Source organism: Cetorhinus maximus, chromosome 1, assembly GCF_964194155.1.
Source record: "Cetorhinus maximus chromosome 1, sCetMax3.hap1.1, whole genome shotgun sequence".
Taxonomy (NCBI): domain Eukaryota; kingdom Metazoa; phylum Chordata; class Chondrichthyes; order Lamniformes; family Cetorhinidae; genus Cetorhinus; species Cetorhinus maximus.
Genome location: NC_135879.1, coordinates 142,154,451 through 142,181,720, shown reverse-complemented (window position 1 = coordinate 142,181,720; position 27,270 = coordinate 142,154,451). Strand labels below are relative to the sequence as shown.

The 27,270-nt window shown below is 42.5% G+C and overlaps 1 protein-coding gene across 1 annotated transcript in view; it reads right to left on the bottom strand.

Moving 5' to 3' along the window:
• LOC144683990 (PGAP2-interacting protein-like) overlaps positions 1 to 27,270 on the bottom strand; it is a 130,848-nt gene that overhangs the window by 39,641 nt on the left and 63,937 nt on the right. Inside the window, exons 7-8 of the mRNA XM_078547654.1 lie at positions 18,535 to 18,789; positions 4,166 to 4,282 (exon numbers count right to left, since the gene is read on the bottom strand). Of these exons, the coding sequence (XP_078403780.1) occupies positions 4,166 to 4,282; positions 18,535 to 18,789 (372 nt within the window). The remainder of the gene's footprint in view (positions 1 to 4,165; positions 4,283 to 18,534; positions 18,790 to 27,270) is intronic.

The window sequence follows — 27,270 nt, the reverse complement described above, 5'->3', positions numbered from 1 at the left end:
TGGTCAAATTGGTAGGTTTTAGGGAGTGTCTTAAAGAAGGAAAGTAAGGTAGGAAGGCAGAGAGCTCAGGGTCTAGCCAACTGAAGGCATAGCCACCAATGATGGAGCGATTAAAAGGGGGCATGCGCAGATATCTTGGAAGGTTGTGGGGCCAGAGGAGATTACAAAGATGGGGGGAGGGGTGCAAAGGCCACAGAGGGATTTGAAAACAAAGATAAGAATTTTAAAGTCAAGATGTTGTTTAACATAGGGGTGATATATGAATGGGACTTGCTGTGAGTTAAGATGGTAGAGGTGTTTTGGATGAGTTCAAGTTTACAGAGGGTAGAATGTGTGATACTAGTCAGGAGTGTGTTGAAATAACTGAGTCTAGAGGTAACAAAAGCATGAACGAGGGAGCCAGCAGCAGATAAGCTGAGACGGGCCAAATCGGGCAGGTGAAATCTAATGCAGAGAAATATAGAGTGGATAAAAAAGACAACATGCATACTCCAAGAATGGTATTGAAATAGCTAATGATGAACGAGAAATGATAACTACAGGACAGTTATCTTAAAATTTGTGGTAGGAATTACATTAGAAACTTCAAGGTTGAAATTACTAGATACTTAGATAAAGGAAAATATGTAGAATTAGCCAGCATGTATTTCTAAAGGGATAATTGTGTTGTATGAACTTCATAGATTTCTTTGAGGAGGTAACATACATCATAGATGGTGGAAATGCATTCGTTATAGTGTACATGGACTTTAAGAAACCCTTTAGGCTTTAGGAGATTACTATACAAGTTTAAGGGATATGGCCTTAATCTTAATGGAATGTTGGCCTTTATTTCAAAGGGAATGGAGTATAAAAATAGGGAAGTCTTGCTAAAACTATACAAGGCACGAGTTAGGCCACACCTAGAATACAGTGAACAGTTTTGGTCCCCTTATCTAAGGAAAGATATACCAGCATTGGAGGCAGTCCAGAGAAGGTTCACTAGGTTGATCCCGGATATGGAGGGATTTTCTTATGCGGAGAGGTTGAGTAGGTTGGGGCTGTACTCACTGGAGTTTAGAAGAATGGGAGGTGACCTTATTGAAACATGTAAGATTCTTAAGGGGCTTGACAGGGTAGATGCTGAGAGGTTATTTCCCCTTGTGGGAGAGTCTAGGACCAGAGTGCATAATCTCGTAAGGAAGCACCCATTTAAAACAGAGAAGAGGAGAAATTTCTTCACTGAGGGTAGTCAATCTGTGAACTACTTTACCGCAGAGGGCTGTAGAGGCTGGGTCATTAAGCATATTCAAGGCTGAGATAGATTTTTAATCAGTAAGGGAATCAAGGTAAAAGCAAAATACTGCGGATGCTGGAAATCTGAAACAAGAACAGATAACTCTGGAAAAACTCAGCAGAGTTAACGTTTCAAGTCCGTATGACCCTTCTTCAGAGGGGTTGGGCGGGAGGGAGACCCTCAGAATCAAGGGTTATGGGGATATGGCAGGAAAGTGGAGTTGAGGATTATCAGATTAACCATGATCTCATTGAATGGCAGAGCAGACTCGATGGGCTGAATGGCCTACTTCTGCTCCTACGTCTTATGGTATGTAATTAAGGGGAGGATTAACTGGAGAATACAGAGGAGAGGCTAGAGCAGTTTTGCAGAGTGATTAGAAGTTGGTAATGATGTCCCTCAAGATTCAGTTCCGGTGCTACTTTTATACACTGCATATTTCAATGAAGAGGATCTAGACCTAGAGGGAGTCGGGTAAAAATTTACAAATGATACCAAAATCAAAGGTATAGTTAATTCCTTAGAAGACCATAAGCATCTGCAAAGAGAAATCAATAAGATAAGGGAAGGGAATAGGAATTGGCATATAGTGTCCAATGTCAGTAAAGCTGAGATGATGCGTTTTGGTATAAAAAGAAATTGTGATTCTGAATGGAATTAGCGATAAGAGCAGAGAGATTTGAGGTACAGGTTCACAGAATATTAAAGGCACCTCAGCTTGTTAAGGTCATAACAAAAACGCTAATGGAATTCTAGCTTTTATCATGAAGCATAAAATATAAAAATCAATAAGATAGGGGAATGGGATAAGAATTGGCATATGCTGTTCAATATAGATAGTAAATAATTAAGGCCCTAGGACTGATCCTTGTGGCACTCCACTAGTTACGTCTTTCCAACCTGAAAAAGACCCATTAATCCGGAGACTCTGTCTTCTGTTTGTTAACCAATCCTCAATCCTTACTAATACATTAGCCCCAATACCATGAGCTCCTATCTTGTGCAATAACTTTTTATGTGGCAGCTTGTCAAATGCCTTCTGGAAATCCAAATACACTACATCTATTGGTTCCCCCTTATCAACTCTGCTTGTTATATCCTCAAAGAACTCTAGCAAATTTGTCAAATGTGATTTCCCTTTCACAAAACCATGTTGACTCTGTTTGAGTGCATTAAGCTTTTCTAAATGTCCTATTGCTTCTTTAATAATGGACTCTAGCATTTTCCCAACGATAGATGTTAGGCTGAATGGCCTATAGTTTATTGCTTTTTGTCTCCCTCCCTTCTTTAACAGGGGCGTCGCATTAGTAATTTCCCAATCTGCTGGGACCCTCCTGGAATCCAGTGACCTCTGGAATATTTCAACCAATGCCTCCACTATCTCTGCAGCCACTTCCTTTAAGACTTTGCCCCCTCCATCTCAGCTGCAGCCTCAATTATTTACTATCTATATTAATGACTTGGAGGAGGGGGCAGAGTGTAATGTATCCAAATTTGATGACGATACAAAAATAGGTCGTGATGAGGACATAAGAAATCTGCAAGGGGATTGATAGGTTGAGTGAGTGGGAAAAATCTTGGCAGATGGAGTTTAATGTAGGAAAGTATGAGATCATGCACGTTGGTAGGAAGAATCAAAAGGCAGACTATTATTTAAATGGAGAGAGACTCCAAAAAAATGTGCAGTACAGAGGGATCTTGGTATTCTTGTGCATGAAACACAAAAAGCATGCAGGTGCAGCAAGTAATTAAGAAGGCCAATGGAATTTTGGAGTTTAAAAATAGGGAAGTCTTGTTACAACTGTACAGGGTTTTGGTGAGGCAGCACCTGGAGTACTGTGCACAGTCTTAGTCCCCATATTCAAGAAAGGATATACTGGCATTGGAGGCAGTTCAAAAGATATTCACGAGGCTGATTCCTGGGATGAAGGGGGTGACTTATCAGAATGGCTAAACAGGTTAGGCCTTTATTCATTAGAGTTTAGAAGAATGAAGGGTGATCTTATTGAAACATACAAGACTGAGGGAGCTTGACAGGGTAGATGTTGAGAAGATGTTTCCACTAGTGGGGGAATCTTGAATTAGGGGATATAGTTACAGAATAAGGGCATGTGGAGGTGTAGTCTGGATGTGAGAAGGGTAGTCATTGGGTAGGGGTGTTCTTGGAGGGTGGGAAGGCGGTTGGGGGGTCGTTGGGGGAATAACTGTGGAGGGGGGTGGTTGTGGAGGGGTAGTCTGGGTGTCCTGTGGAGGGTTGGGGGATTGAGAGGAGTCCTGCTGGGGGGATGGGGGTGGGTCAGTACTCTCGTTAGAAGTGGTTTTAATTCTTCTAACTTTTTCTGAGTAACTATTTCTGTAAGGCTGTAGGAACCATCTGAAGTTTGCAATTTAAATCGGAGTTTTAGATGGTTCCCATTGCAGGGCAATTGCCCAATGGAAGTTTGTTTGCTGTGCAATCCTTACCTGGGAACTTGTGTGGGAGGAGGCCCCAGCACGTCTTTGGGTATCGCCCAGGTACGATGCCCGGGAGCTTGGAAGTTATGGGTCCTAGCTACAACAGTTTAATCGCTACTTCAGTCATACACTTTAAAAAGTCTTATTGGGAAATATATTTGAAAATTATATTATAAACTTTAGTAGTTTAAATAAGGTGTTACACATAACAGATTATTCAAGGAATATTGCTTTAAATATTTCTAAAATGTAAGCCCTGTTCATTTGGATTTTCTCAAATCAATTAAAGTCAACACCACAATTTTAGGTCTACAGTTACGTACATCTATGTTGATAAACGTTATGTAAAAGAGTACAAAACAATGTATAGCCACAAATGAAGTTAAGTGAAAGTGCAATTATATTTTCTCAGTGTAACAGAATTATGCCACTTACATAGCTTGACATACTTTGCCAAGAGTTTGAAAAGAGTCACATTACTAGTTTCTGATGGGAAGGATTTAGTCTGTCGACCAAAGAATAATCCCAATCCAATCAAGTGCATGAGGATACCTGAAAAAGGGGAAAGTACAAATTCAGGACTTGATTCACAAACTTTGTCACTCTATTAACTGTAGTTTTTTTAAAAAAAATCTGCAGACAAGATGAAAGGAAATTTCACCATAATAAATTAACAAACATTTCTGTTCATTAGGGTTAAATTAAGTTTTCATAATTTAGTTTACAGCTTCTTTTCCAAATGTTTTCAAAGAGATGGTAAATAAAGGTTCTAAAAATAAAAGTTACAATGCAGTAGAAACTGATCAGTTTTAATAACCAAGGCACAATCAATTCTCATATGGCCTTAGGGTCTGTGATACATACGAACAAGAAGCAGTAGGCCTTTTGGCCCCTCAAGCCTGCTCTGCCATTCAATAAGATTATGGCTGCTCTGATAGTAACTTCAAATCTGCATCTCGCAGACCTGTTAACCTATCAACCCGTTGCTTACCAAGAATCTATCCACTTCTGCCTTAAAAATATTCAAAGACTCTGCTTCCACCACCTTTTTAGGAAGAGAGTTCCAAAGACTCTCAACCCTCTGAGAGAAAAACTTTCACCCCATCTCCGTTTTATTTTTAAGGTGACCCCTAGTTCTAAATTCTCCCACAAGAGAAAACATCCTTTTTTTTTATTCATTCATGGGATGTGGGCATCACTGACTAGGCATTTATTACCCATCCCTAACTGCCCTTGTTCAGAGTTTATATTATAAACTTTAGTAGTTTAAATAAGGTGTTACACATAACAGATTATTCAAGGAATATTGCTTTAAATATTTCAACCACATTGCTGTGGGTCTGGAGTCGCATGTATGCCAGACCAGGTAAGGATGGCAGATTTCCTTCCCTAAAGGAAAATTAGTGAACCAGATGGGTTTTTACAACAATCGACAGTGGTTTCATGGTCACCATTAGACTTTTTATTTCTAGATTTTTATTGAATTTAAATTCCACCATCTGCTATGGCAGGATTTGAACCCAGGTCCCCAGAGCATTACCCTGGGTCTCTGGATTAGCAGTTTAGTGACAATACCACTACGCTATTGCCTCCCCTTGCTCACCCCCTCCTCTCCACATCCACCCTGTCAAGACCCCTCAGGATCTTATATGTTTCAGTCAAGTCGCCTCTTACTCTTCTAAACTCCAGCGGATACAAGCTTAGCTTGTTCAACCTTTCCTCATAAGACAACATGCCCTTTAGAGGTATTCGTCTGGTAAACCTTTTCTGAACTGCTTTCAATGCAATTACAGCTTTCCTTAAATAAAGTGATCAATACTGTACACAGTACTCCAGATGTGGTCTCACAAGTGTTCTGTATAACTGAAACATAACCTTCCTACTTTTGTATTCAATTCCCTTCACAATAAATTATAACGTTCTATCAGCTTTTCTAATTCCTTGCTGTACCTGCATACTAGCCTTTTGCACTTCATGCACTAAGACACCCGGGTCCCTATTCATCTCAGAACTCTGCAATCTTTCACCATTTAGATAATATGCTTTTTTATTTTTCGTGCCAAAATGGACAATTTCACATTTTCCCACAATATAGTCCATTTGTCAGATCTTTACCCACTCACTTAACCTATCTATTTGGTTTTGTAGCATCCTTATTTCCTCTTCAGAACTTACTTTCCTACCTATCTTTGTGTCATCAGCAAATTTGGCAACCATCCCATCCATCCCTTCATCCAAGTCATTTATATAAATTGTAAATAGTTGAGGTCCCAGCACTGATCCCTGCGACATCACCCGTTACATCTTGACAACCTGAAAAAGACCCATTTAATCCTACTCTCTGTTATCTGTTAGCCAGCCAATGTTCGATCCATGCCAATATGTTATCCCCTAGACCATGAGCTTTTATTTTCCTCAATAACCTCAACATGTGGCACCTTGATGTGGCACTTTATCTGGAAATCTCCTGGAAATTGAAGTACAGTACATCCACCTTTATCCACAGCACATGTAACTCCTTCAAAGAACTCCAATAAATTGGTTAAACGTGATTTTCCTTTCACAAAAACATGTTGACTCTGCTTGATTACCTTGAACTTATCCAAGTGCCCCGCTATAGAGTCTTTAATTATTGCTTCTAACATTTTCCCTATGACAGATATTAAGCTAACTTGCCTGTTGTTGCCTTGCTTTCTGTCTCCCTCCCTTTTTGAATAATGGGGATACATTTGCTACCTTCCAATCTAATGGGACATTCCCTGAATCTAGGGAGTTTCGGAAAATCAAAACCAATGCATCAACTATCTCACTAGCCACTTCTTTTAAGACCCTAGGATGAAATCCATCAGAAACTGAGCACTTGTCAGCCCGCAGCTCCAACAATTTATTCAGTATCGCTTCTCAGGTGATTGTAATTTTCCTGAGTACCTCCCTCCTTTTCATTTCCTGATTTATAGCTGCTTCTGGGATGTTACTTGTATCCTCTGTGGTGAAGACTGATGCAAAATACCTGTTCAATTCTTGTTTTCCATCATCAATTCTCCAGACTCACTTTCTATAGGACCAACACTCACTTTGTTAACTTTTTTTTAAATATTTATAGAAACTCTTACTATCTATTTTTATATTTGTCTAGCTTTCTCTCATACTCTAATTTTTCCCTCCCTATAAATCTTACAGTCATCCTTTGTTGTTCCTCATATTCTGTCCAATCATCTGGCCTTCCACCCAACTGCACAATTATATACTTTTTCTTTAAGTTTGATACTATCTTTAACCTTTCTAGTTAACCACAGGTGGTGTGTCCATCCCTTGGACTTTTTCTTACTCTTACTTGTTGGAATGTATATATTAAAACTATCAATCAATAATTGAGACTCAGAAGTATTTCTGATGCAGAAGGGTATATGTCAGGAATAGGTGAAAGAGCAAGCAGAATATGTAAACTAAATAAATAGGCCCGGATCTTCTGAGCAGTGGCAATGATGATCAGATTGCTGCCGTGTTCAAAAATTCCCCCGTTTCTTCTGGGATCTTCCGATCCTGGCTGTCAGATAAATACACAGCACAGCGTCCCTCATGGAACTCTGTCAAAGCGATGTAGAGTTGGGGCAAGACAGGACATGTCCCCTTTTTATGGTATTAGCTGCCGTATGGTAAGTTTGAAGGTCTAATCTGATTGTTAGTGAATGGGTGAGTGATTGAATAGGTGTAGGTGGGTGAGGGGGTAGGGTGGATGAGATTGGTAAAATAGTAGGTGGATTAGATAGGTAGATGAGTAGGGTGCACAAGTGGGTAAGTGTGTGAGGTGGGTAAGTGGGTGAGGTGTGTAGGGTGGATGAAGTGTGTTGGTGGGGGAGTGGGTAGTTGGACTGGGGGGTAGTCAGGTCCAGATCAAGGTAATTGGGTAGCTGGGTGATCGGGGAAGGGTATTCAGATTGGGGGGCAGGGGATTGGATAGGCAGGTCTGGTCCAGGGGATCTAATCTGGACAGGTCCAGAAGGTAGTCAGGTCATGAGGTTGGTCAGGTCAGAAGCGTGGTTGGGTAGTCAGGTCGGGTCAGATCACTGGTTAGTTGAGTGGTCATGGGGTAGTTGGGAGGTCATGGATAGTCGGATGAGTAGTCAGGGGGTAGTCGGGTGGTGGGGGGTGTAGTCAGGGGGTCAGTTGTGTAGCTATCTAGGTGTTAGACTTTGGTGAGATTCTGTCTAACATTTCCTGGGTAAATATCCAGGTAAATACTGCCGAAATGTCTGAAAGCTCCGGCCTGAATTTTCACACAGGCTCTTCGTATTTGTGAAAATGGCTGCGGAAGCACAGATCCAGAAGTCCCTGAACCCAGTCCTCACCATTTTCGCGAAGAGAATGGGGGCACATTCTAAATTGCATATCTGTAGTTCACGGAGGCAACTGCACATGTTAAATTGCCTTCAGGCTGATCTGATTTTCATTAGTGGGATGTCCAAAATAAGACATGTGCACTTTAGACCTAGTAGGAGAAAGTCTAAATTTGGCAGAGTTATTCCGAGAAGCAAGTACCCTTTTGGAGAGACAGGGTACCCTTTTGGATATGGTCCCGGGACACCTTTGAGAGAGGTAAAATGCCTTTTGGGATCCATTAGGGATTGTTAAAATTAGATATGAATGTGGATTAACTGTGGAGAAACTCATTGAAACTGTCAAGCTCATTGCAACTGTCAAAGGGAACTGTAGGGCCATCAAGGGATTTAAATCACTGCTCTTAAAATATCTGAAAAACTGTCTGAATTTTTTTTTGAAATCAGTGCTTGCTACATCACTTTGTTTTTTTTAATTGCTCATGGGATGTAGGTGTCACTGGCTAGGCCAGCATTTATTTCCCATCCCTAATTGCCCTTGTTAAGAGGGCATTTTAAGAGTCAACCACATTGCAATGGGTCTGGAGTCACATGTAAGCCAGACCAGGTATGGACAGCAGATTTCCCTCCCTAAAGGACATTAGTGAGCCAGATGGATTTTTACAACAATCAACAATAGTTTCAAGGTTATCATCAGACTTTTAATTCCAGATTTTTATTGAATTCAAATTTTACCATCTGCTGTGATGAGATTCGAACCCAGCCCCCAGAGCATTACCCTAAGTCACTAGAATACCAATCTAGCAACACTACCACATTGTGGATGCCACCACATCCCCTCCCCAGATTGACATATGCCTGAGGGTTACCATTATAGGATTAGTGCTGCATGACTGATTTCACAACCTAACATTATCACAGTGGGATGTCTGTCAGTTCAGTTTGATTGACAGCTCAAGTGCTTATAAAGTCTTTGAAGTGGGACCAAGAATACAAATGCTTGTTGTAAGGGATTAAGTGTTTGAAGAAAATTAAATGTGGTGAATTGGTTTTTATCAATGAGCTTTTTTTAAAAATAGTGAATTCATCAGTAGACACTTAAGAACTTTATCTAATCTCAACATGGGTCCTGAAGTCTGCCCATGGTGGATATGGGTGAGTTCGTATGAAGGCTGTAAGGGCAAAGAGTGGTGAGTGGGGAGCATGGGCAGGCAGAAGTTGGCATAGGGGCTATGAAGGGCCATGGGTGGGTGGAGGGACATAAGTTGGCATGGAGGACGTGAGGAGTCATGGGAGTGGGTGGGGGCATATGTTGGCATGGAGATTATGAGGGTTCATGGGTGTTAAGTCACATATTAGAAGGCATGAGGGCCATGGGCCATGGTTGGAGAGCATGGATGGGGCTTGGGGAGTGTGTGGGACGGTGTGAGGGGTGTGGTCTGGAGAGTGTTATTTGTTTTATTCATTTTTTCATATTTTCAACAAAGCGCTGGAGCACCGAGGCCATCCTTTTGCCCAGCCCGCTTCCACAACCGGCAGCTTCTGAACTCTTTCCAGGGTCGCCCGCCATGACTCCTATTTTCAACCCCCACCCCCCCAAATCCATGGGCCACAAATTTGAATTTCTGGGGCACTTTTCTCAGGTCGGGCCTTAGGAGCCGGGAGTTGTTGTGAGTCTGCACCCCTGACGTGGGACCAAAAATTCAGGCCTCTGACTCTAATTCAGATTCGGAGACATTCGTGGAGGGTCCCGGAGAGCAGGGAAATTGCCCATTGGAAGTTGAAACTTCCTGGGCAATTTCAATGTAGGTTCATGCATCAGGACTTCTCAAGGTCCTGACGATCGAAGACTGGAAGATTTGGCCTGTAGTGTTCCAGATTTCATTAGCATCATTGCAAATCAACCTAACACTATTCTACTGAAACAAAATATATTTTAATAAATCTGCATTACTTACCGTAGATAAAAAATGTTAAGTCTCACAATGTAAAGAAACTTGAAAAAGATAACACAGATATTTAAAAGCCTGCATGTGTGTAGACTCTAGCCTCCATTCAGCAATTGTTTTGCAGTACTTTACATTTAGGTCACAGTCAGAAAAACTTTCTTTTTCACCCGCAATTCTCTCTCTTTTCTGAAGACAATGCTCATACTAGGATATAGTATCAATGTTACTGTTAGCATTCCAATATCTTGCTCAAGTGACTAATCTTTATGTGTGAGCCTTGGGTTGTGTCAGCAGAATACCTTGGTGGGTATCAGAACCAAGCTCAATCATGTCCTCATCTATTCGTGTGAACATTCAAGCATGAGACACTGAATATCGATCAAGAGTGGGAGCAGAAATGTATGTCACCCATTCCTACCCTAAGCCAAGGGAGAGTCAAGTGTAGTGCACCACTCCTACCCCAGCTGAAATCGGTTAATGCAGCACAGAGAGAAAGTAAGTCTGTGTCTTCTTGGCCTGTTGACTCAGTACTGCACCACATGATAAATTTCCCCACTGAATTATGGTGGTGGGTGCAAGTGGATGGGAGGGTGCTGGTAAGGAGTATCATCAAGCATTTACCAAGTTCAGTGTCTACGTGAAAATTTCACCCCAGTTGACTGCATTGAAGGCTGGAGTGCAACAATGAGCCTTGGTTCAGAACAGGTTTAACAGAAACTGATACAACTGACAAATTTAAAGCAAACTCAGTGTTGACACAGCAGACAACTGTGCAATTTGCATATAAAAGCTACAAATAACCCAAAGTCTTACTTATGGGGTAGATCTCTGATGTTCCCAGAGGAAGAGAAATGCAGAGTGCCCTGTAGCAGGAGATAGCATACAAACTCCACAACTGGAAAAAATTAAAACAGAAAAGTTTGTCTAGAAAAGCAGGTTGAAAGAGAAAACAGTTGTAGGAATGCCAGGTCACTAGAAAAACTGGCTAAAGGATCATTCTTATGCTCTGGAAATTAAAATATTACACAGTTAATTTCATTTACATCATTCATGCTTCCCACATTAAAAGGGGAGGCGGTGGCATCGTGGTATTGTCACTGGACTAGTACTCCAGAAACCCAGGGTAATGCTCTGCGGACTCAGGTTTGAATCCCACGACAGCAGGTGGTGGAATCTGAAATCAATAAAAATCTGGAATTAAAAGTCTGGTGATAACCATGAAGCCATTGCTGATTGTTGTAAAAAAAAATCTGGTTCACTAATGTCCTTTAGGGAAAGAAACCTGCTATCCTTATCTGGTCTGGCCTACATGTGACTCCAGACGTATAGCAATGTGGTTGACTCTTAACTGCCCTCTGGACAAAGGCAATTAGGGATGAGCAGCAAATGTTGGCCTAGCCAGTGATGCCCACATCCCCATGAACAAATTTTTTAAAAAAGGACAAAATCTTCATTAAAAATCTATCTGGCAAATTTTTTATTTGCAGCATGCATGGATGTCATTTTCTTTGGTGTGTTAGTAAAGTGGTTATGTTGTGAAGCATGTGTACAAACAAAAATGGTTTGCCAAGCATTTTCATGAAGATGTTTCCCCTTTAATAAATGAAAAACCAGAAACAAAACTGTGTAACATTCTCATTTTGTAATTACATAACTACATTTTTTGTTTGCTTTTCCCCTCTAATTATGCACATGAAGTTCTCTGCAGGGTTAATGCTCATTTAAGGAAATGTCTTCAATAACTATTAAACCGAATGTGAAGTCAAACTATGTCAACTACATTAAAATGAAATGTTACAAAATATTTTAATCAGGCTTAACACAAAAATATCCCTGCATTCTGACAACACACTATTAAGTAAACAACATGAACACTTCACTCTCAGGTATCTTTCAAAGCATCTAAGAACTTGGGCAATTTTGGTTACTCGCTCAACTACACCAAAGGTCATGTCCCCAGACAGTATGTCCCCATGCAGGTTAGAAGAAATTTGTAACCCATTCCACCAAAGGGTAGAAAAATGGGTGGACAATGGGGTCAACTGAAATTTTCAAGACTGAGGTCGATAGATTTTTGTTAGGTCAGGGTAATAGGGATATGGAATCAAGTAAATAGACTTTATGTATAGGTCAGCCATTAGGAACTGAATGATGGAACAAGCGAGAAGGGCTAAATGGCCTATTCCTTTTCCTACATTTGTAAATACAGGAATCCAGCCCCTTTACATGGTCAAATACCTTGGTATACATGTCACATGAAAGATCGCCACCGTCTACAAAGGGATATCCCCCACCACCACAACAACAGACTCCTACCTAACCGGTTGCAATAACTTACTGTATTACACTTGGATAAGATAAGCACAATAAATATTAACATTCTCATCTGCCTCCTTTACCTATTTTAGATGAGGTCAGCCTAATAATTGCTTTCATCTTTGGCCTGGACAGTTACACCTCCCAAGTTCTTCTTGGTGGCTAGAGGCCACAAATAGGCCTCAAACATATCCAGCTCCCAAAACAAGACAGGTGCTCATACTCGCAAATTTCAGAGGTCGTTACTGGGCAGCCCAAAGCAAAGTGATTATAGTCTGATCACTACTTACTCCAGCAATACCAAGGCTGGTAATAGCTAGAAGCCTGGACCCGTCCCCAATCCATCCGAACAGTTCAACTGTCATATCAGCCTTATGTCAGAGGATCATAGATTCAAACCCTTCTCCAGAGTCTTGGGAACATTATCTAGGCTGATACTTCACTGGAGTACTGAGGGAGTCCTGCACTGTCAGAGGTGCTGTCTTTCAGGTTTCAAATTCAACCAAAGCCATATCTGCCCTCTGAGGAGGACATAAAAGATCTCATGGCACTATTCAAACAGAGTCTTTGGCCAACATCTCTCCCTCAGCCAACATTACTGAAACACATTTTCTTGTCATTTATCTCAATGCTTTTTGTGCACAATTTGGCTGCTGTGTGACTACACTAACAATCTCCACATATTCTGGTCAAACCCCTGTGTCCAACCATTATAGACATCAATATGGAAAACCAATGATTCATCTTGGTGTTCCAGAGAACCCCAGCTCAGTGGTTGTGGGGTCTGCCCAAAGGAGGATGTCTCAAAATGAATAAACTAGCACAACTGTTGTTATATAGCAGCAAGAAAATGCAATTCCCCTTTTGTGGCAGAGTGTAAACCTAACACTAAAAAAAGTGACTTTTTTTTAATATTTATTCATTCACAAGATGTGGGTGTTGCTGTCTAGGTCAGTATTTATTGCCCATCCCCAACTGCCCTTGAGAAGGTGATGGTGAGTTGCCTTCTTGAACCGCTGCAATCCCTGTGGTGTCGGTACACCAACAGTGGGAGTTCCAGGATTTTGATCCAGTGACAGTGAAGGAATGGCGATATTGTTCCAAGTCAGGATGGTGTGAGGCTTGGAGGGAAACTTGCAGGTGGTGGTGTTCCCATGCACCCATGCATCTGCTACCCTTGGCCTTCTAGGTGTTAGAGGTCATGGGTTTGGAAGGTGCTGTCAAAGGAGACTTGGTGAGTTGCTGCAGTGCATTTTGTAGATGGTGCACACTGCTGCTAGTGTGCATCGATAGTGGAAGGAATGAATGTTGAACTTGATGGATGGGGTGACAATCAAGCGGGGTACTTTATCCTGGATCGTGTTGAGCTTCTTGAGCATTTTTGGAGCTGCACTCATCCAGGAGGGTGGAGAGTATTCCATCACACTCCTGACTGACTTGTGCCTTGTAGAATTCCTAGCCTCTGACCTGCTCTTGTAGCCACAGTATTTATGTGGTCCAGTTCAGTTTCTGATCAATAGTAGCCTGCTGGATGTTCAAAGTGGAGAATTCAGTGATGGTAATGCCATTAAATATCAGGGGAGACAGTTAGATTCTCTCTTGTAGGAGATGTTCATTGCCTGGCACTGGTGTGGCATAAATGTTACTTGCTACTTATCAGCACAAGCGTGAATGTTGTCCAGAGATTGCTGCATATGGACACAGACTGCTTCAGTATCAGATGAGTCAAGAATGGTGCTGAACATTGTGCAATCATCAGCGAACATCCCCACTTCTCACCTTATGATGCAGGGAAGGTCATTGATGAAGCAGCTGAAGATTGTTGGGCCTAGGAAACTACGCTGAGGAACTCTGCAGTGATGTGCTGGGACTGAGATGATTGGCCTCCAAATACCACAGCCACCTTCCATTGTGCTAGGTATGACTACAGCCAGTGGGGATTTTTCCCTCTGATTCCCACTGCCTTCAGTTTTGATAGGGCTCCTTGATGCCACACTCAATCAAATGCTGCCTTGATGGCAGTCACTCACCTCACCTCTGGAGTTCAGTTCTTTTGTCCATGTGTGGACCAAGGCTGTAAATGGGGTCAGGAGCTGAGTGGCCCTCATGGAATCTAAACTGAGCTTCAGTGAGCAGGTTAATGCTAAGCAAGTGCCGCTTGACAGCACTATTGATGACCACTTGCACCACTTTGCTGATGATCGCAAGTAGACTTATGGAGCTGACATGGATTTGTCCTGCTTTCTGTGGAGAGGACATACTTGAGCAATTTTCCAGATTGCCAGCTATTTGCCAGTGTTGTAGCTGTTCTGGAACAGTTTGGTTAGGCGGCGCAGCTAGTTCTGGAGCACAAGTTTTCAGTACTATTGCCGGAATGCTGTCAGGGTGCATAGCCTTTGCAGCATCCAGTGCCTTCAGACTCTTCTTGATATCATGTGGAGTGAATCGATTTGGCTGGAGACTAGCATCTGTGACGCTGGGGAGCCAGGAAGAGGCCAAGATGGATCATCCACTCGGCACTTCTGGCTGAATATGGTTGCAAATGTTGTAGCCTTGTCTTTTGCACTGATGTGCTGGGCTCCCCCATCACTGAGGATGGGGATATTTATGGAGCCTCCTCCTCCAATTAGTTGTTTAATTGTCCACCACCAATTATGGTAGGATGTGACAGGACTGCAAAGCTTAGGTCTGGCCCGTTGATTGCGGGATCATTTAGCTCTGTCTATCGCATGCTGCTTTGGCTGTTTGGCATGCAAATAGTCCAGTGTGTGTGTACGCTTCGTCAGGTTGATGCCTCATTTTTATGTATGCTTGGTGCTGCTCCTAGCATGCCCACCTACTCTCTAATTTGAACGAGGGTTGATCCCGCAGCTTGACAGTATTAGTAGAGTGCAGAACATGATGGACCATGAGGTTGCAGATTGTAGTTGAATACAGTTCTGCTGCTGCTGATGGCCCACAGCACTGCATGGATGCCCAGTTTTGAGTTGCTAGATCTGTTCAAAATCTATCCCATTTAGCACGGTGGTAGTGCCACACAACACGATGGGGTATCCTCAATGTGAAGACGGAATTAAGTCTCTACAATGATTGTGCCGTGGTCACTCCTATGAATACTGTCATGGACAGATGCATCTGTGACAGGTAAGTTGGTGAGGATGAGGAGAAGTGGGTTTTTCCCTCTTGTTAGCTCCCTCACTACATGCCGAAGACCCAGTCTAGCAGCTATGTCCTTTAGGACTTGGCTCGCTTGGTCAGTAGTGGTGCTACTGAGCTACTCTTGGTGATGGACATTGAAGACCCCCACCCACAGTACATTCTATGTCCTTGCCACCCTCAGTATTTCTTCCAATTGGTGTTCAACATGGAGGGGTACTGATTCATCAGATGAGCCGGGGGTGGCTCAGTACATGCTAATCAGCAGGAGGTTTCCTTTCCCATGTTTGACTTGATGCCATGAGGCTTCATGGCATCTGCAGTCGACGTTGAGGACTCCCAGGGCAACTCCCTCCTGACTGTATAACAACTGTGCCTCTGCTGAGGAAAAGAAAGATCAGAAGAGAAGGTCTTTGATAGGGTGGAAGGCTGGAAAGATGAATTGACGCAGGGAATGATGGTGCCAGACAAACAGTTGGACAGGACATACCCAGGGATGCTTATGGTGGTGTCTGGCACATTGTTCGTAAGGTATGTTTCCATGAACATGACTATGTCAGGCTGTTGCTTGACTAATCTGTGGGACAGCTCTCCCAATTCAGGCACAAGCCCCTAGATGTTAATGAGGAGAACTTTGCAGGGTCGACAGAGCTCAGTTTGCCGTTGTCATTTCCAGTGCCTAGGTTGATGCCAGGTGGTCCATCTGGTTTCATTCCTTTTTGTAGGCTTTGTAATGGCTTGATACAACTGAGTGGCTTGTTAGGCCATTTCAGAGTCAACCACACTGCGGTGGGTCTGGAGTCATATGTAGGCCAGAACAAAGGACAGCAGGTTTCCTTCCCAGAAGGACATTAGTAAACCAGATGGGTTTTTATGACAATCAGTGATGGTTTTGTTGTCAACATTAGGCTAGCTTTTTAAAACCAGATTTATTAATTCAATTTAAATTCCACCAGCTGGTGTGGCGGGACTGAAATTGTGAGTTAGCCTGGGCCTCTACATTACCAGTCCAGTGACATTACCACTATACTACCACCTCCTGCTAAATAGAAAATATTGGAAAAGTCAGCAAGTGTGGCAGCATCTGTGGAGAGAGAAACAGAGTTGATGTTTCAGGTTAATGATCCTTTGTCAGAACTGAGTGACTTAGAGACGTAACAGTTTTTAAGCAAGGTAGTGATCGAGGAAAAGAAAGATCAGAAGAGAAGGTCTTTGTGAGGGTGGAAGGCAGGAAAGATGAATTGACACAGGGAATGATGGTGCCAGACAAACAATTACCATCTCCTTTTGCTTGCATCACTGTCCCTTGCAAGCATACCACTCACAAGCTATGATGGACATAGTCTCAACTGACATAAGTACTAATATCCAGGACTGCCTCACCCATTCCTAAGCCAAAGGTTTTTTCCCTTGGTTGAAGAGTCTAGAACCAAGGGTCATTGTCTCAGGGTAAGGGGTACACCATTTAGGACTGAGATGAGGGGAGAAATGTTTTCACTTAAAGGGTTATGAATCTTTGGAATTCTCTACCCCAGAGGGCTGTGAATGCGCAGTTGTTAAAGATATTTAAGACAGAGATCAATAGATTTTTGGGCACTCAGGAAATAAAGGTATATAGGGACAGGGCAGGAAAATGGAGTTGATGTAGAACATCAGATATGATCTTATTGAATGGTGGTGCAAGTTCATTGAGCCATATGGTCTGCTCTTATTTCATATATTCTTATGTTCTAACACCCAGAGCTCAAGAACAAACAAGTTGCCTCAACCCCCATGTGCAATCATATTAAAAAACTGATCTATCAAATCATTACTCCCACAAGAGCTGTGCAACCAAAGTATACAATGACTTCATAAAATATGTATGAAAGCATGTAATTTGATAACAATCATGTGAATATACATCTATGGCTACAATGGCCTCAAAAATACATGCAAATGTAATTTCTTTGGAACCCCATACAGCAAATAAATTAATAGAATGACTATGTATTTCCAGAGGGCTTGTCCCGAATTCCTGATATAACTTTAGCAGTGAACAATTGGAACTTGGAGAGAAAATGCATAAGTGACCATTTTCAGATGTTTACTTTGTTTCTCCAGCAGTTCTGCTGAGGTTATGGCAAGGAATTGGGAGAATCTCCATGGAAACTCAGGGGCAATCACTTTACTGAAAGGTTGTACAGTGAAGTTGATTAGAATATGGTCTTCGCATGTTTAAAACCTGCCACTTTAGTGGGGTGTTGGAGCTGTCAATTTTCAATGTGCAGATCTCACATAGATGATAACAACCTCAGACTAAACTTCTCAGATTCACCAGGGATAACTGCAGGAAGACCTACTGAAAAAAGCAGGTTTAGTTTAAACAAGTGTGAAATTAGCACAGGAATACAGGACTGTAGTACAGCTGTGTTAAGTGTTCATGCTAGAATTTCTAATGTATGGAAGTCTCCTCTGCTGCTTGTAAGGCACCTATGACACTTATGTGAGTTTCTTAGGGACCCCAATCCTCAGGATAAACCTGGCCAAAATTCGACACTAAATTATAAATCTCATTTAATAATAGGGATGGACTTATTCATACTCGCACAGGAAGCAGCACTCTTCTGAAATCTGCAGACATTACTGGAACAGATAACATTACTTTTGCACTGACTGTTTGTCATTTCAAGCCCAAAAAGAAATGGGTGTACTGTTGTCTTCAATGGTAACTTCCACCTTCATACACACCAAAAAAAGTAGATTTTTAAATGTGAGAATCAGTGTTTGCTTTGGCCCATATTGAACAAGAACTTTTCAGCATTGACTATAAATGGGCAGCATTCTAACTTATAAAGTACTAAATTTGTGAACCAATTGTTAAAAAATCATTACACTGTCCGCTGAAATTAGAGAGATAATAAGTTATTAATATAAAAATTTGACATTAAGATAGGAAAAATATATAGCTTGGAAGTTTTTCTTCATTTTGTTTTCAGACTTACAAGAATGTGTTTCTCCCTATCTAATTGTTAGTGTGATCCATATTTTATTTTAAACCACATACCTAAAACTACCATTGTCTGTTCTCTGGTAATGGCACCTCCAGGAACAAAGTTATAAGCTGTACACCACACTGTGCCAAGTATCTCCAGCACGTAAACCAACATGGCTGTGCCCAAGGCCTTCCCTGGATTTCCTGAACTGATTAACCGGTTAATCAAGTGAGGCCAAACCGACATGGTATAAATGGCCAAGACAGTTCCTGCAGTAAATGCTCCTTCCCGCCGAAGGTAGAAGATACCAATTGCTGATGCCACTCCTGTAATAACAGTAAAGAATTCCATTAGCACAACAGAAATCTGTTTGATATCCCCATTCTACGCGGGTGTGGCATACAAGCGCCAGAAGCCCTTGACATCCAAAACACTAAAATCAAATGGTCATTCCAGCTGATGTGAAGCACATTTTTGAAACATATACACCTGTGCTAATCACTCACAGCTGAACACCCCACTTGCATTATTTAAGGGCCAGCCATTCAATATGCAGGTGAGGTGCTTTTGACTTACTTCTGTTCTTACAAAATTTATAGAAGTACTTATGGACTGTTTGGAGGTTGTTTGATTTGCAGAGAATTTGGCTGCATCGTCACATGGATAACAGGGGTTTTGGTGACCTGTTCACACAAAGGCTGCAACAATTATTGGGCTGTGATTGCAATGCTTCTGGGTCTGCAAAACGACAGATTAATGGACCAGACGCTGCAGAGATGGGAAGCTCTGCACAGAGGGAGGAAGGGAGGAGTAGGAGGAGAGCTCTCACAGAAGGCCCCCTATCCATCATGAGTTTTCATGGAAAGTTTCATCTACCTCCACCTCAGCCAGGAGCAAAAACTGAGCCAGCTGAGATTCACCAAAAAATGTGGTCACAGAACTGTGCCACCTCCTTCAACAGGAACAGCAGCCTGGCACCAGGGAAAGGAAAGCACTGTCAGTGGTCATCAAGGTTACCTCGGCTCTAAACTTTTACACGACCTGAGCCTTGCAGGTGGAAGCAGGTGATATAGTAAAGGTATCCCAGTTCGCCCTTCATAGCTGCAACTGAGAGATGATGGAGTCCCTGTATGCAAGGACAGGCGAGGTCACTGTTTTCTTGCTGAGCAGAGAGAAGGCGGATGAGCAGACACATGGCTTTGCCACGGTATCAGATGCCTAACGGTGCAGGGGGCCATTCAGTCTGCATGCATGTGACTCTCTGGGCCCCATATGTGAACATAGCAATGGGTTCCATTCCATTTCCTGGCTTGTCATTGGCTGTCCCTCGATTCGAGAATGACATCTAAGCTAGGTCACGAGTTTCTCCCATGGCTCTTCATGCGACTTAACAGGCCGATTCTCAACCTACAGATCTTTGAGCACATGGGGCAGGATGTCCCACGAAGTAGTGCTATCCAGAGTGTAGAATCTGCATCCTTTCCTCCTCTGCAACAGTTCTGCCTCATCATTAAGACGTTGTGACACAAATTGTGATGCAGCTTGATGAACAAGTTGTCGCTATTTTGCATAATTGGTAGCAAGATTTTTCCAGTCATTAATGTGAAAGCTGCAATGCTTCAAGGAGAGCTTCAGGGTGTCTTTCAAGCATTTTCTTTGACCTCCCCTACAACACTGGCCATTTGAGAGCTGAGAAAACAGGATTGCTGGTGAAGATCCATTTCAGCCATCTATACACAGTGTCCAGCCCATTAAAGTTGATTTTGCAGAAGTTTTGTCTGAATTCTTGTGGAGCTGTCTTCAAGAAAGACACTAGCATTTCTTTACGGGTCCTCCCATTGAATGTGGAGGATGCAGCAGAGACATTACAGATGGAATTTCTCTCGTGCTCTTATGTGTAGCTGAAACATAGTCAGTAGTATGCAGTATAGGAGTGTGGTGACGACTTCTGCTCTGTACACTAGGACTTCTGTTGATTTGTGGAGGTCTTTGTTGTCAAGTGCTTGTTGCCATTGTTTGTAGAAGGCTGAAATGGTACAGCTGATCTGGTGTTGGATCTCCTTGTCAACGGTGGCCTTTTGAGAGAGGTGGCTGCCAATGTATGGGAAGTGCTCAACATATTCCAGAGTCTCTCCTTCAATATTTATGGGAGGCGGGATATTTGGCTGACCAGTTGTGGGTTGATACATGAGTTCTGTTTTGGCAACACTCAAAGACAGGCCGAGTTTCTTGTATGCAGAATTGAAGAGATGGTCCATTCTATTAATATGCAATTAGTGTGTGATCATGCACAAACCATCATGTCAGTGAATTCCCACTATTCTGGCAGCAGTCGCAATGGTGTTATCATAGGGCAGTTTGCTATTCCCAGAGAGTTCAAGCCACCACAAAGAACCAGAGCGTGGCTGCTCGGAGACCAGGGATACCCACTCTACACATGGCTGAAGAGCCCCTTTGCCACCCATCCATGCAAAGAAAGTGGTATATAATGAAAGGAAGGATGCAATGAAGAGAGATCAAAAAACGTTACATAACAAAACCAGGACAACTGGTCGAAGCTGAAAGCAAAATACTGTGGATGCTGGAAATCTGAAATAAAATCAGAAAATGCTGGAAAAACTCAGCAGGTCTGGCAGCATCTGTGGAGAGAGAAACAGAGTTAACTTTTTGAGTCCATATGACTCTTCTTCAGAGCTAAAGAGAAGTAGAAATGTGATGGATTTTATACTGTTTAAGAGGAGGCGGAGCAAGATAGATGGTCAGGGATAGGTGGGAGCTAAGGAGAGATTGACAAAGATGTGATGGACAAAAAACAAAGGGAGTGTTAGTGGTAGTGGTAAAGACTAAAGCAGGTGCTGATAATGGCATAAAGGTAAGATAAGGGGCAGCACTCTGAAAACACAACATAGGAACAAGTGACAGGTGGACCTGAGGGCGGTGGAGGGGGGGTGGGGGGGGGCGGCATTTGGGAAAAAGGATTTAAAAATTGGATTAAAAAAGGGGGCAAGATGGAGGAGAGAGTTCATGGTCTGAAGTTGTTGAACTCAATGTTAAGTCTGGTTGGTTGTAAAGCGCCCAATTGGAAGATGAGGTGCTGTTCCTCCAGTTTGCGTTGGGCTTCACTGGAACATTGCAGCGGGCCAAGGATAGACATGTGGGCAAGAGAGCAAGATGGTGTGTTGAAATGGCAGGCCACAGGTCTGAGTCATGCTTGCAGACTGAGTGAAGATATTCCGCAAAGTGGACACCCAGTCTGTCATCTCCCGCACCTCTGCCTCTCACCTTCCCCTCTCTCCCAGAACCATGATAGGGTCCCCCTTGTCCTCACTTTTCACCCCACCAACCTCCACATTCAAAGAGTCATCTGCTGCCATTTCCGCCAACTCCAGCACTATACCACCACCAAACACATCTTCCCCTCATCTCCCCTATCAGCATTCCGTAGGGACCGTTTCCTCTGTGACACCCTGGCCCACTCCCCCATCACCTCCAACACCTCATCTCCTTCCCACGGCACCCTCCCATGCAATCGCAGAAGGTGCGACACCTGCCCCTTTACCTCCTCCCTCCTCATCGTTCAAGGCCCCCAAACACTCCTTTCAGGTGAAGCAGCATTTCACTTGCACCTCCTTCAACTTGGTCTACTGCATTCACTGCTCCCAAAGCGATCTTCTTTACATTGGGAAGACTAAACGCAGACTGGGTGACCACTTTGTGGAACACCTTCACTCAGTCGGCAAGCATGACCCAGACCTCCCTGTTGCTTGATATTTCAACACACCATCTTGCTCTCATGCCCACAAGTCCGTCCTTGGCCTGCTGCAATGTTCCTGTGAAGCCCAACGCAAACTGGAGGAATAGCACCTCATCTTCCAATTAGCCACTTAACAGCCTTCTAGACTTGACACTGAGTTCAATAACTTCAGACCATGAACTCTCTCCTCCATCTTGACCCCTTTTCTAATCCAATTAATATTTATTTATTTTATTTTATTTATTTATTCATTTTTTAATCCTTATTCCCCAACCCCCCTCCCCGCACTGTGCCATCTGTCACTTGTTTCTATGTTGTGCTTTCACAGAGCGCGGACCCTTGTTCTGCTGTTAACAGCTGCTATCTTACCTACATGCCAGTTTCAACACCTTCTTTAGTCTTTACCACCACCATTAACACTTCCTTTGTCTTGTGTCCATGGCACCTTTGTCATTCTCTCCTTAGCTCCCACCTATCCCTGACCTTCTATCTTGCTCCACCCCCTCTTAAACAGTATAAAATCCATCACATTTCTTTAGCTCTGTAGCTCTGAAGAAGAGTCTTATGGATTCAAAACGTTAACTCTGTTTCTCTCTCCACTGATGCTACCAGACCTGCTGAGTTTTTCCAGCATTTTCTGTTTTTATTTAGGACATTTGGTCATTCTGCACCATTGATTTCCATGAGTCACCTAATTTTAATTCCACGCTCCTTCTCACTCCCATACTCCTTAATATGTCTATTTTTCAAGCAACCAATTGTCTGTAAATAATTTATGGACTGCTTCAACAATGGTTTGTGGTACAGAATTCCACATTTTAACTATGTCAAGACTTTTTTCTAATTTTAAATGGGCAAGCTTAGCATTGAGTAGGAAAGAGCAGGGAAATGGAAATTCTGGGCTGCTGTTAATTCTTTTTTATGATTGTCCTACATTTAAGAGCCCCCTCCCCCCTACATTATCTATCTTCCTGACCTGTGGACTATCCTGCCATACTCACTTAATATCCAGTGCTAAAGGAGATGAAAATGTTACCTTGTTCCACAAAGCATCAGTTATTAACTTCTACATCAGACATTCCCTTTACTTGACTGGAAGGAAGCACAAGCATTAAAGTTCAGGTCACTTAAACACCAGTGGCAGTTTGCTCTTATGTTGTATAGTTGAGTAGGTCCCTTTGCAAACACTGCAACTGCCCCACTGCTCAACTTGAACTTGTAGAATCAACTCTCCTCCCTGTTCCAGGTTTATGCCTAAGCTTGTAGCTCTGGTTGGTGACATAACTGTCATAACAGGGAATCTGGCTTTGATACCATCTTTTCTACCTGCATGTCTTCTTTGTTCTTCTTCATCCCCTTGCATGAAAGCCTGCGTTAGGGGGTCACTGAAAGCAATTCCCATTTCTTGCAATGGATGGCAGGGGAGATAAATGGCAACGGATTCCTGACAGGCAACAGAACCTTAGTGGCCTTTAATGTACATTTTAAATGGGCAAGCTTAGCATTGAGCAGGAATGAGTTGGAAAAACAGAAATTGTTGGCTGCTTCATTATATCCTGATTTGAATAAAATTTAGTTGTCTAATGAAGCTATTACACAAATTATTCCTGCCAGAAAAACAGGTCAGAAATCTTCCATGCTGCAGGAATTGGGTGAGGAGCTAGCAAATTCCTTAACTTGTTATTTTTAGTCCCCACTTCATCAGTTCCTATCAACAAAAGAAATTTCAGCAGCAGAAATCTCAAACCTGGGGTGGAATTATATGGCCCCGTCACAGTGAGGGCGGGGCTGTAAAATGTGGCGAGCCATTCAAAAGTCCACTGACTTCAACAGGACCGTAAAATACCCACCAGCGTAAAATTCCGCTCCTGTTGTTTCCTGGTCATTACCATTTATGAGAGAGTTAATCATAGAAAACATTGAAAATAGGAGCAAGAGTAGGTCATTCAGCCCTTCGAGCCTGCTCCGTCATTCAATGTGATCATAGCTGATCCTCTATCTCAACGCCATTCTCCTGCACTCTCCCCATACTCCTTGACGCCTTTTGGACTCCAGAAATGTATTTATTTATTTCCTTATCTTTGTTTTCATATTTTCCTATCTCCTCGGTTTGATTAAATAAATTGCAGAGAAATATAAAAATTAGTGAGAGTGAGTTTCTAGTGCTGGTTCAAGGCAAATCATTTTACCAAAGATGAGCTGAATAGGAAGGATGTGATTACACTGGAGGGGGTGCAGAGGAGATTCACCAGGATGTTGCCTGGGATGAAACATTTAAGATATGAAGAGACATTGGATACACTTGGGTTGTTTTCGTTGGAGCAGAGAAGACTGAGGGGTGACCTGATCGAGGTGTACAAGATTATGAGGGGCATGGACAGGGTGGATAGGGAGCAGCTGTTCCCCTGACGGACCCCGGAAGTGCTAAATGTTTTAGTTTGACAGGCAATATGATCAGCGCGGGCTTGGAGGGCCGAAGGGCCTGTTCCTGTGCTGTACTTTTCTTTGTTCTTTGTTTTTAGTTGAAGGGTCAGTCACGAGGGGACACAGGTTCAAGGTGAGGGGCAGGAGGTTTAGGAGGGATGTGAGGAAAAACTTTTTTACCAGAGGTGGTGACGGTCTGGAATGCGCTGCCTGGGAGGGTGGTGGAGGCAGGTTGCCTCACATCCTTTAAAAAGTACCTAGATGAGCACTTGGCACGTCATAACATTCAAGGCTATGGGCCAAGTGCTGGTAAATGGGATTAGGTAGGTAGGCCAGGTGTTTCTCACGTGTCGGTGCAGACCCGATGGGCCGAAGGGCCTCTTCTACACTGTGAGATTCTGTGATTCTGTGAATGACTGAAGGAAGGGACTCCTTCCATTTATACTGTGCCTTTCATGACTTCAGGATGTCCCAAAACACTTCACAACCATTAAAATGCTTTTGAGGTGTAGTCACTATTGTAACACAGAAAATACAACAATAATTTGACAAGGTCCCTTATTTCTGTATACACAAGTCCTCACTGGTCAATTAGGCACTTGTTACTCCACCATTCTGGGTATAAACAATGAAAGATGAGCAGCGTTTTTGCATCAGCAAGTAATGATTTTCAAAGCATCAACAAAAAAACACATCCCAACTAGATGGAATCCCACCACTGGTGCCACATCAACTGCCAAGATTACAGGAATTTAAGGAGGTACTTTTGTTTATGGTCATGATTTAACAATTAATGCCTCTAATTAACTTAAATTGCCATAGTGTTGGTTATTACCCCTCCTGTGGACAAATATCAGGAAATGGTACATCATTTGGAGGTCCTGATACAGCTACAGACCAAGCTACGTATCAGGAAATAAGTTCTGTTATATTGCAGTGGGTAACTTTTCTCTCAGAGGGTTGTTAGTATGTAGGAATTCTCTTCCTCAGAGAGCAGTGGAGGCAGAGTAATTGAATATTTTTAAGGCTGAGTTAGATAGATTCTTGATTGACAAGGGTGTCAAAGGTTAGGGATATACTGGAAAATAGAGTTGAGGCCACAGTCAGATCAGCAATGATCTTATCAAATGATGGAGCAGGCTCGAGGGGCCGAATGGCCTACTCCTGCTCCTAATTCGTATCTTTGTATGTATGTTGTGGCACTGAAATGGACAGAAAGGTCTGTAGCTGACCTCTGCTTTCTACTGAATTGATCATCATCAGCTGGAGCAGCTGTGGAACACTTCCAAGAAAAGGTCCCATCAGATTGGAAAATAGCGAATGTAACTCCTCTATTCATAAAAGGAGGGAGACAGAAAGCAAAAACTACAGATCAGTTAACTTAGTATCTGTCATAGGGAAAATGCTGGAATCTATTATTAAGGAGGTTATAGAGTGGCACTTAGAAAACCTCAATGCAATCAGGCAGAGTCAACATAGTTTTGTGAAATGGAAAATCATTTTTGACTAATTTATTAGAGTTCTTTGAAGAAGTTACAGGCAATTCGGATAAAGGCAAACTTGTGGATGTGGTGCACTTAGATTTCCAGAAGGCATTTGACAAGGTGCCACATCAGAGAAACTCCGCAAAATAAGAGCTCATGGTGTAGGGGGTAACATATTAGCATGGAATAGAGGATTGATTAACTAACAGGAAACTGAGAGTAGGCATAAATGAGTCATTTTCGAGTTGGCAGGATGTAACAAGTGGAGTGCCACAGGGATCAGTGCTGGGACTTTAATTATTTACAATCTATATCAATGATTTGGATAAAGGGACTGAGTGTATAGTTGCTAAATTTGCTGATGGCACAAAGATAGGTAGGGATGTAAGTTGTGAGGAGGACATAGGAGTCTGTAAAAGAATATAGATAGGTTAAGTGGCTAGACAAAAATTTGGAAGATGGAGTATAATGTGGGAAAATGTGAACTTGTCCACTTTGGCAGGAAGAATAGAAAAGCAGCATATTATCTAAATGGAGCGGGATTACAGAACTCTGAGGTACGGAGGGATCTGGGTCTCCTGGTACATGAATCACAAGAAATTAGTATGCAGGTACAGCAAATGATTAGGAAGGCAAGTGGAATTTTGTTGTTTATTGCAAGGGGAATGGAATATAAAAGTAGGAATGTTTTGCTACAGTTGTACGGGGCATTGGTAAGACCACATCTAGAGTACTGTGTACAGTTTTAGTCTCCTTATTTAACAAAGGACATAATTGCATTAGAAGGAGTTCAGAGGAGGATCACATGACTGATTCCTGAGATGAGGGAAGATTGGGCTTGTACTCATTGGGGTTTAGAAGAATGAGAGGCTTGATAGGTTGGCACTGAGAGATTGTTTCCACTAGTTGGGGAATCTAAAACACAGGAGCACAGTTTCAGGGTATTTAGGATGATCATTTAGGACTGAGATGAAGACACATTTCTTCACTCAAAGAATTGTGAATCTTTGGAATTCCCTACCCCAGAGGGTTGTGGGTGCTCCACTGCTGAATACATTTATGGCTGGGATAGGTAGATTTTTGGTCTCTTAGGGAATTAAGAGATATGGGGAGCGTGTGGGAAAATGGAGCTGAAGCCCAAGATC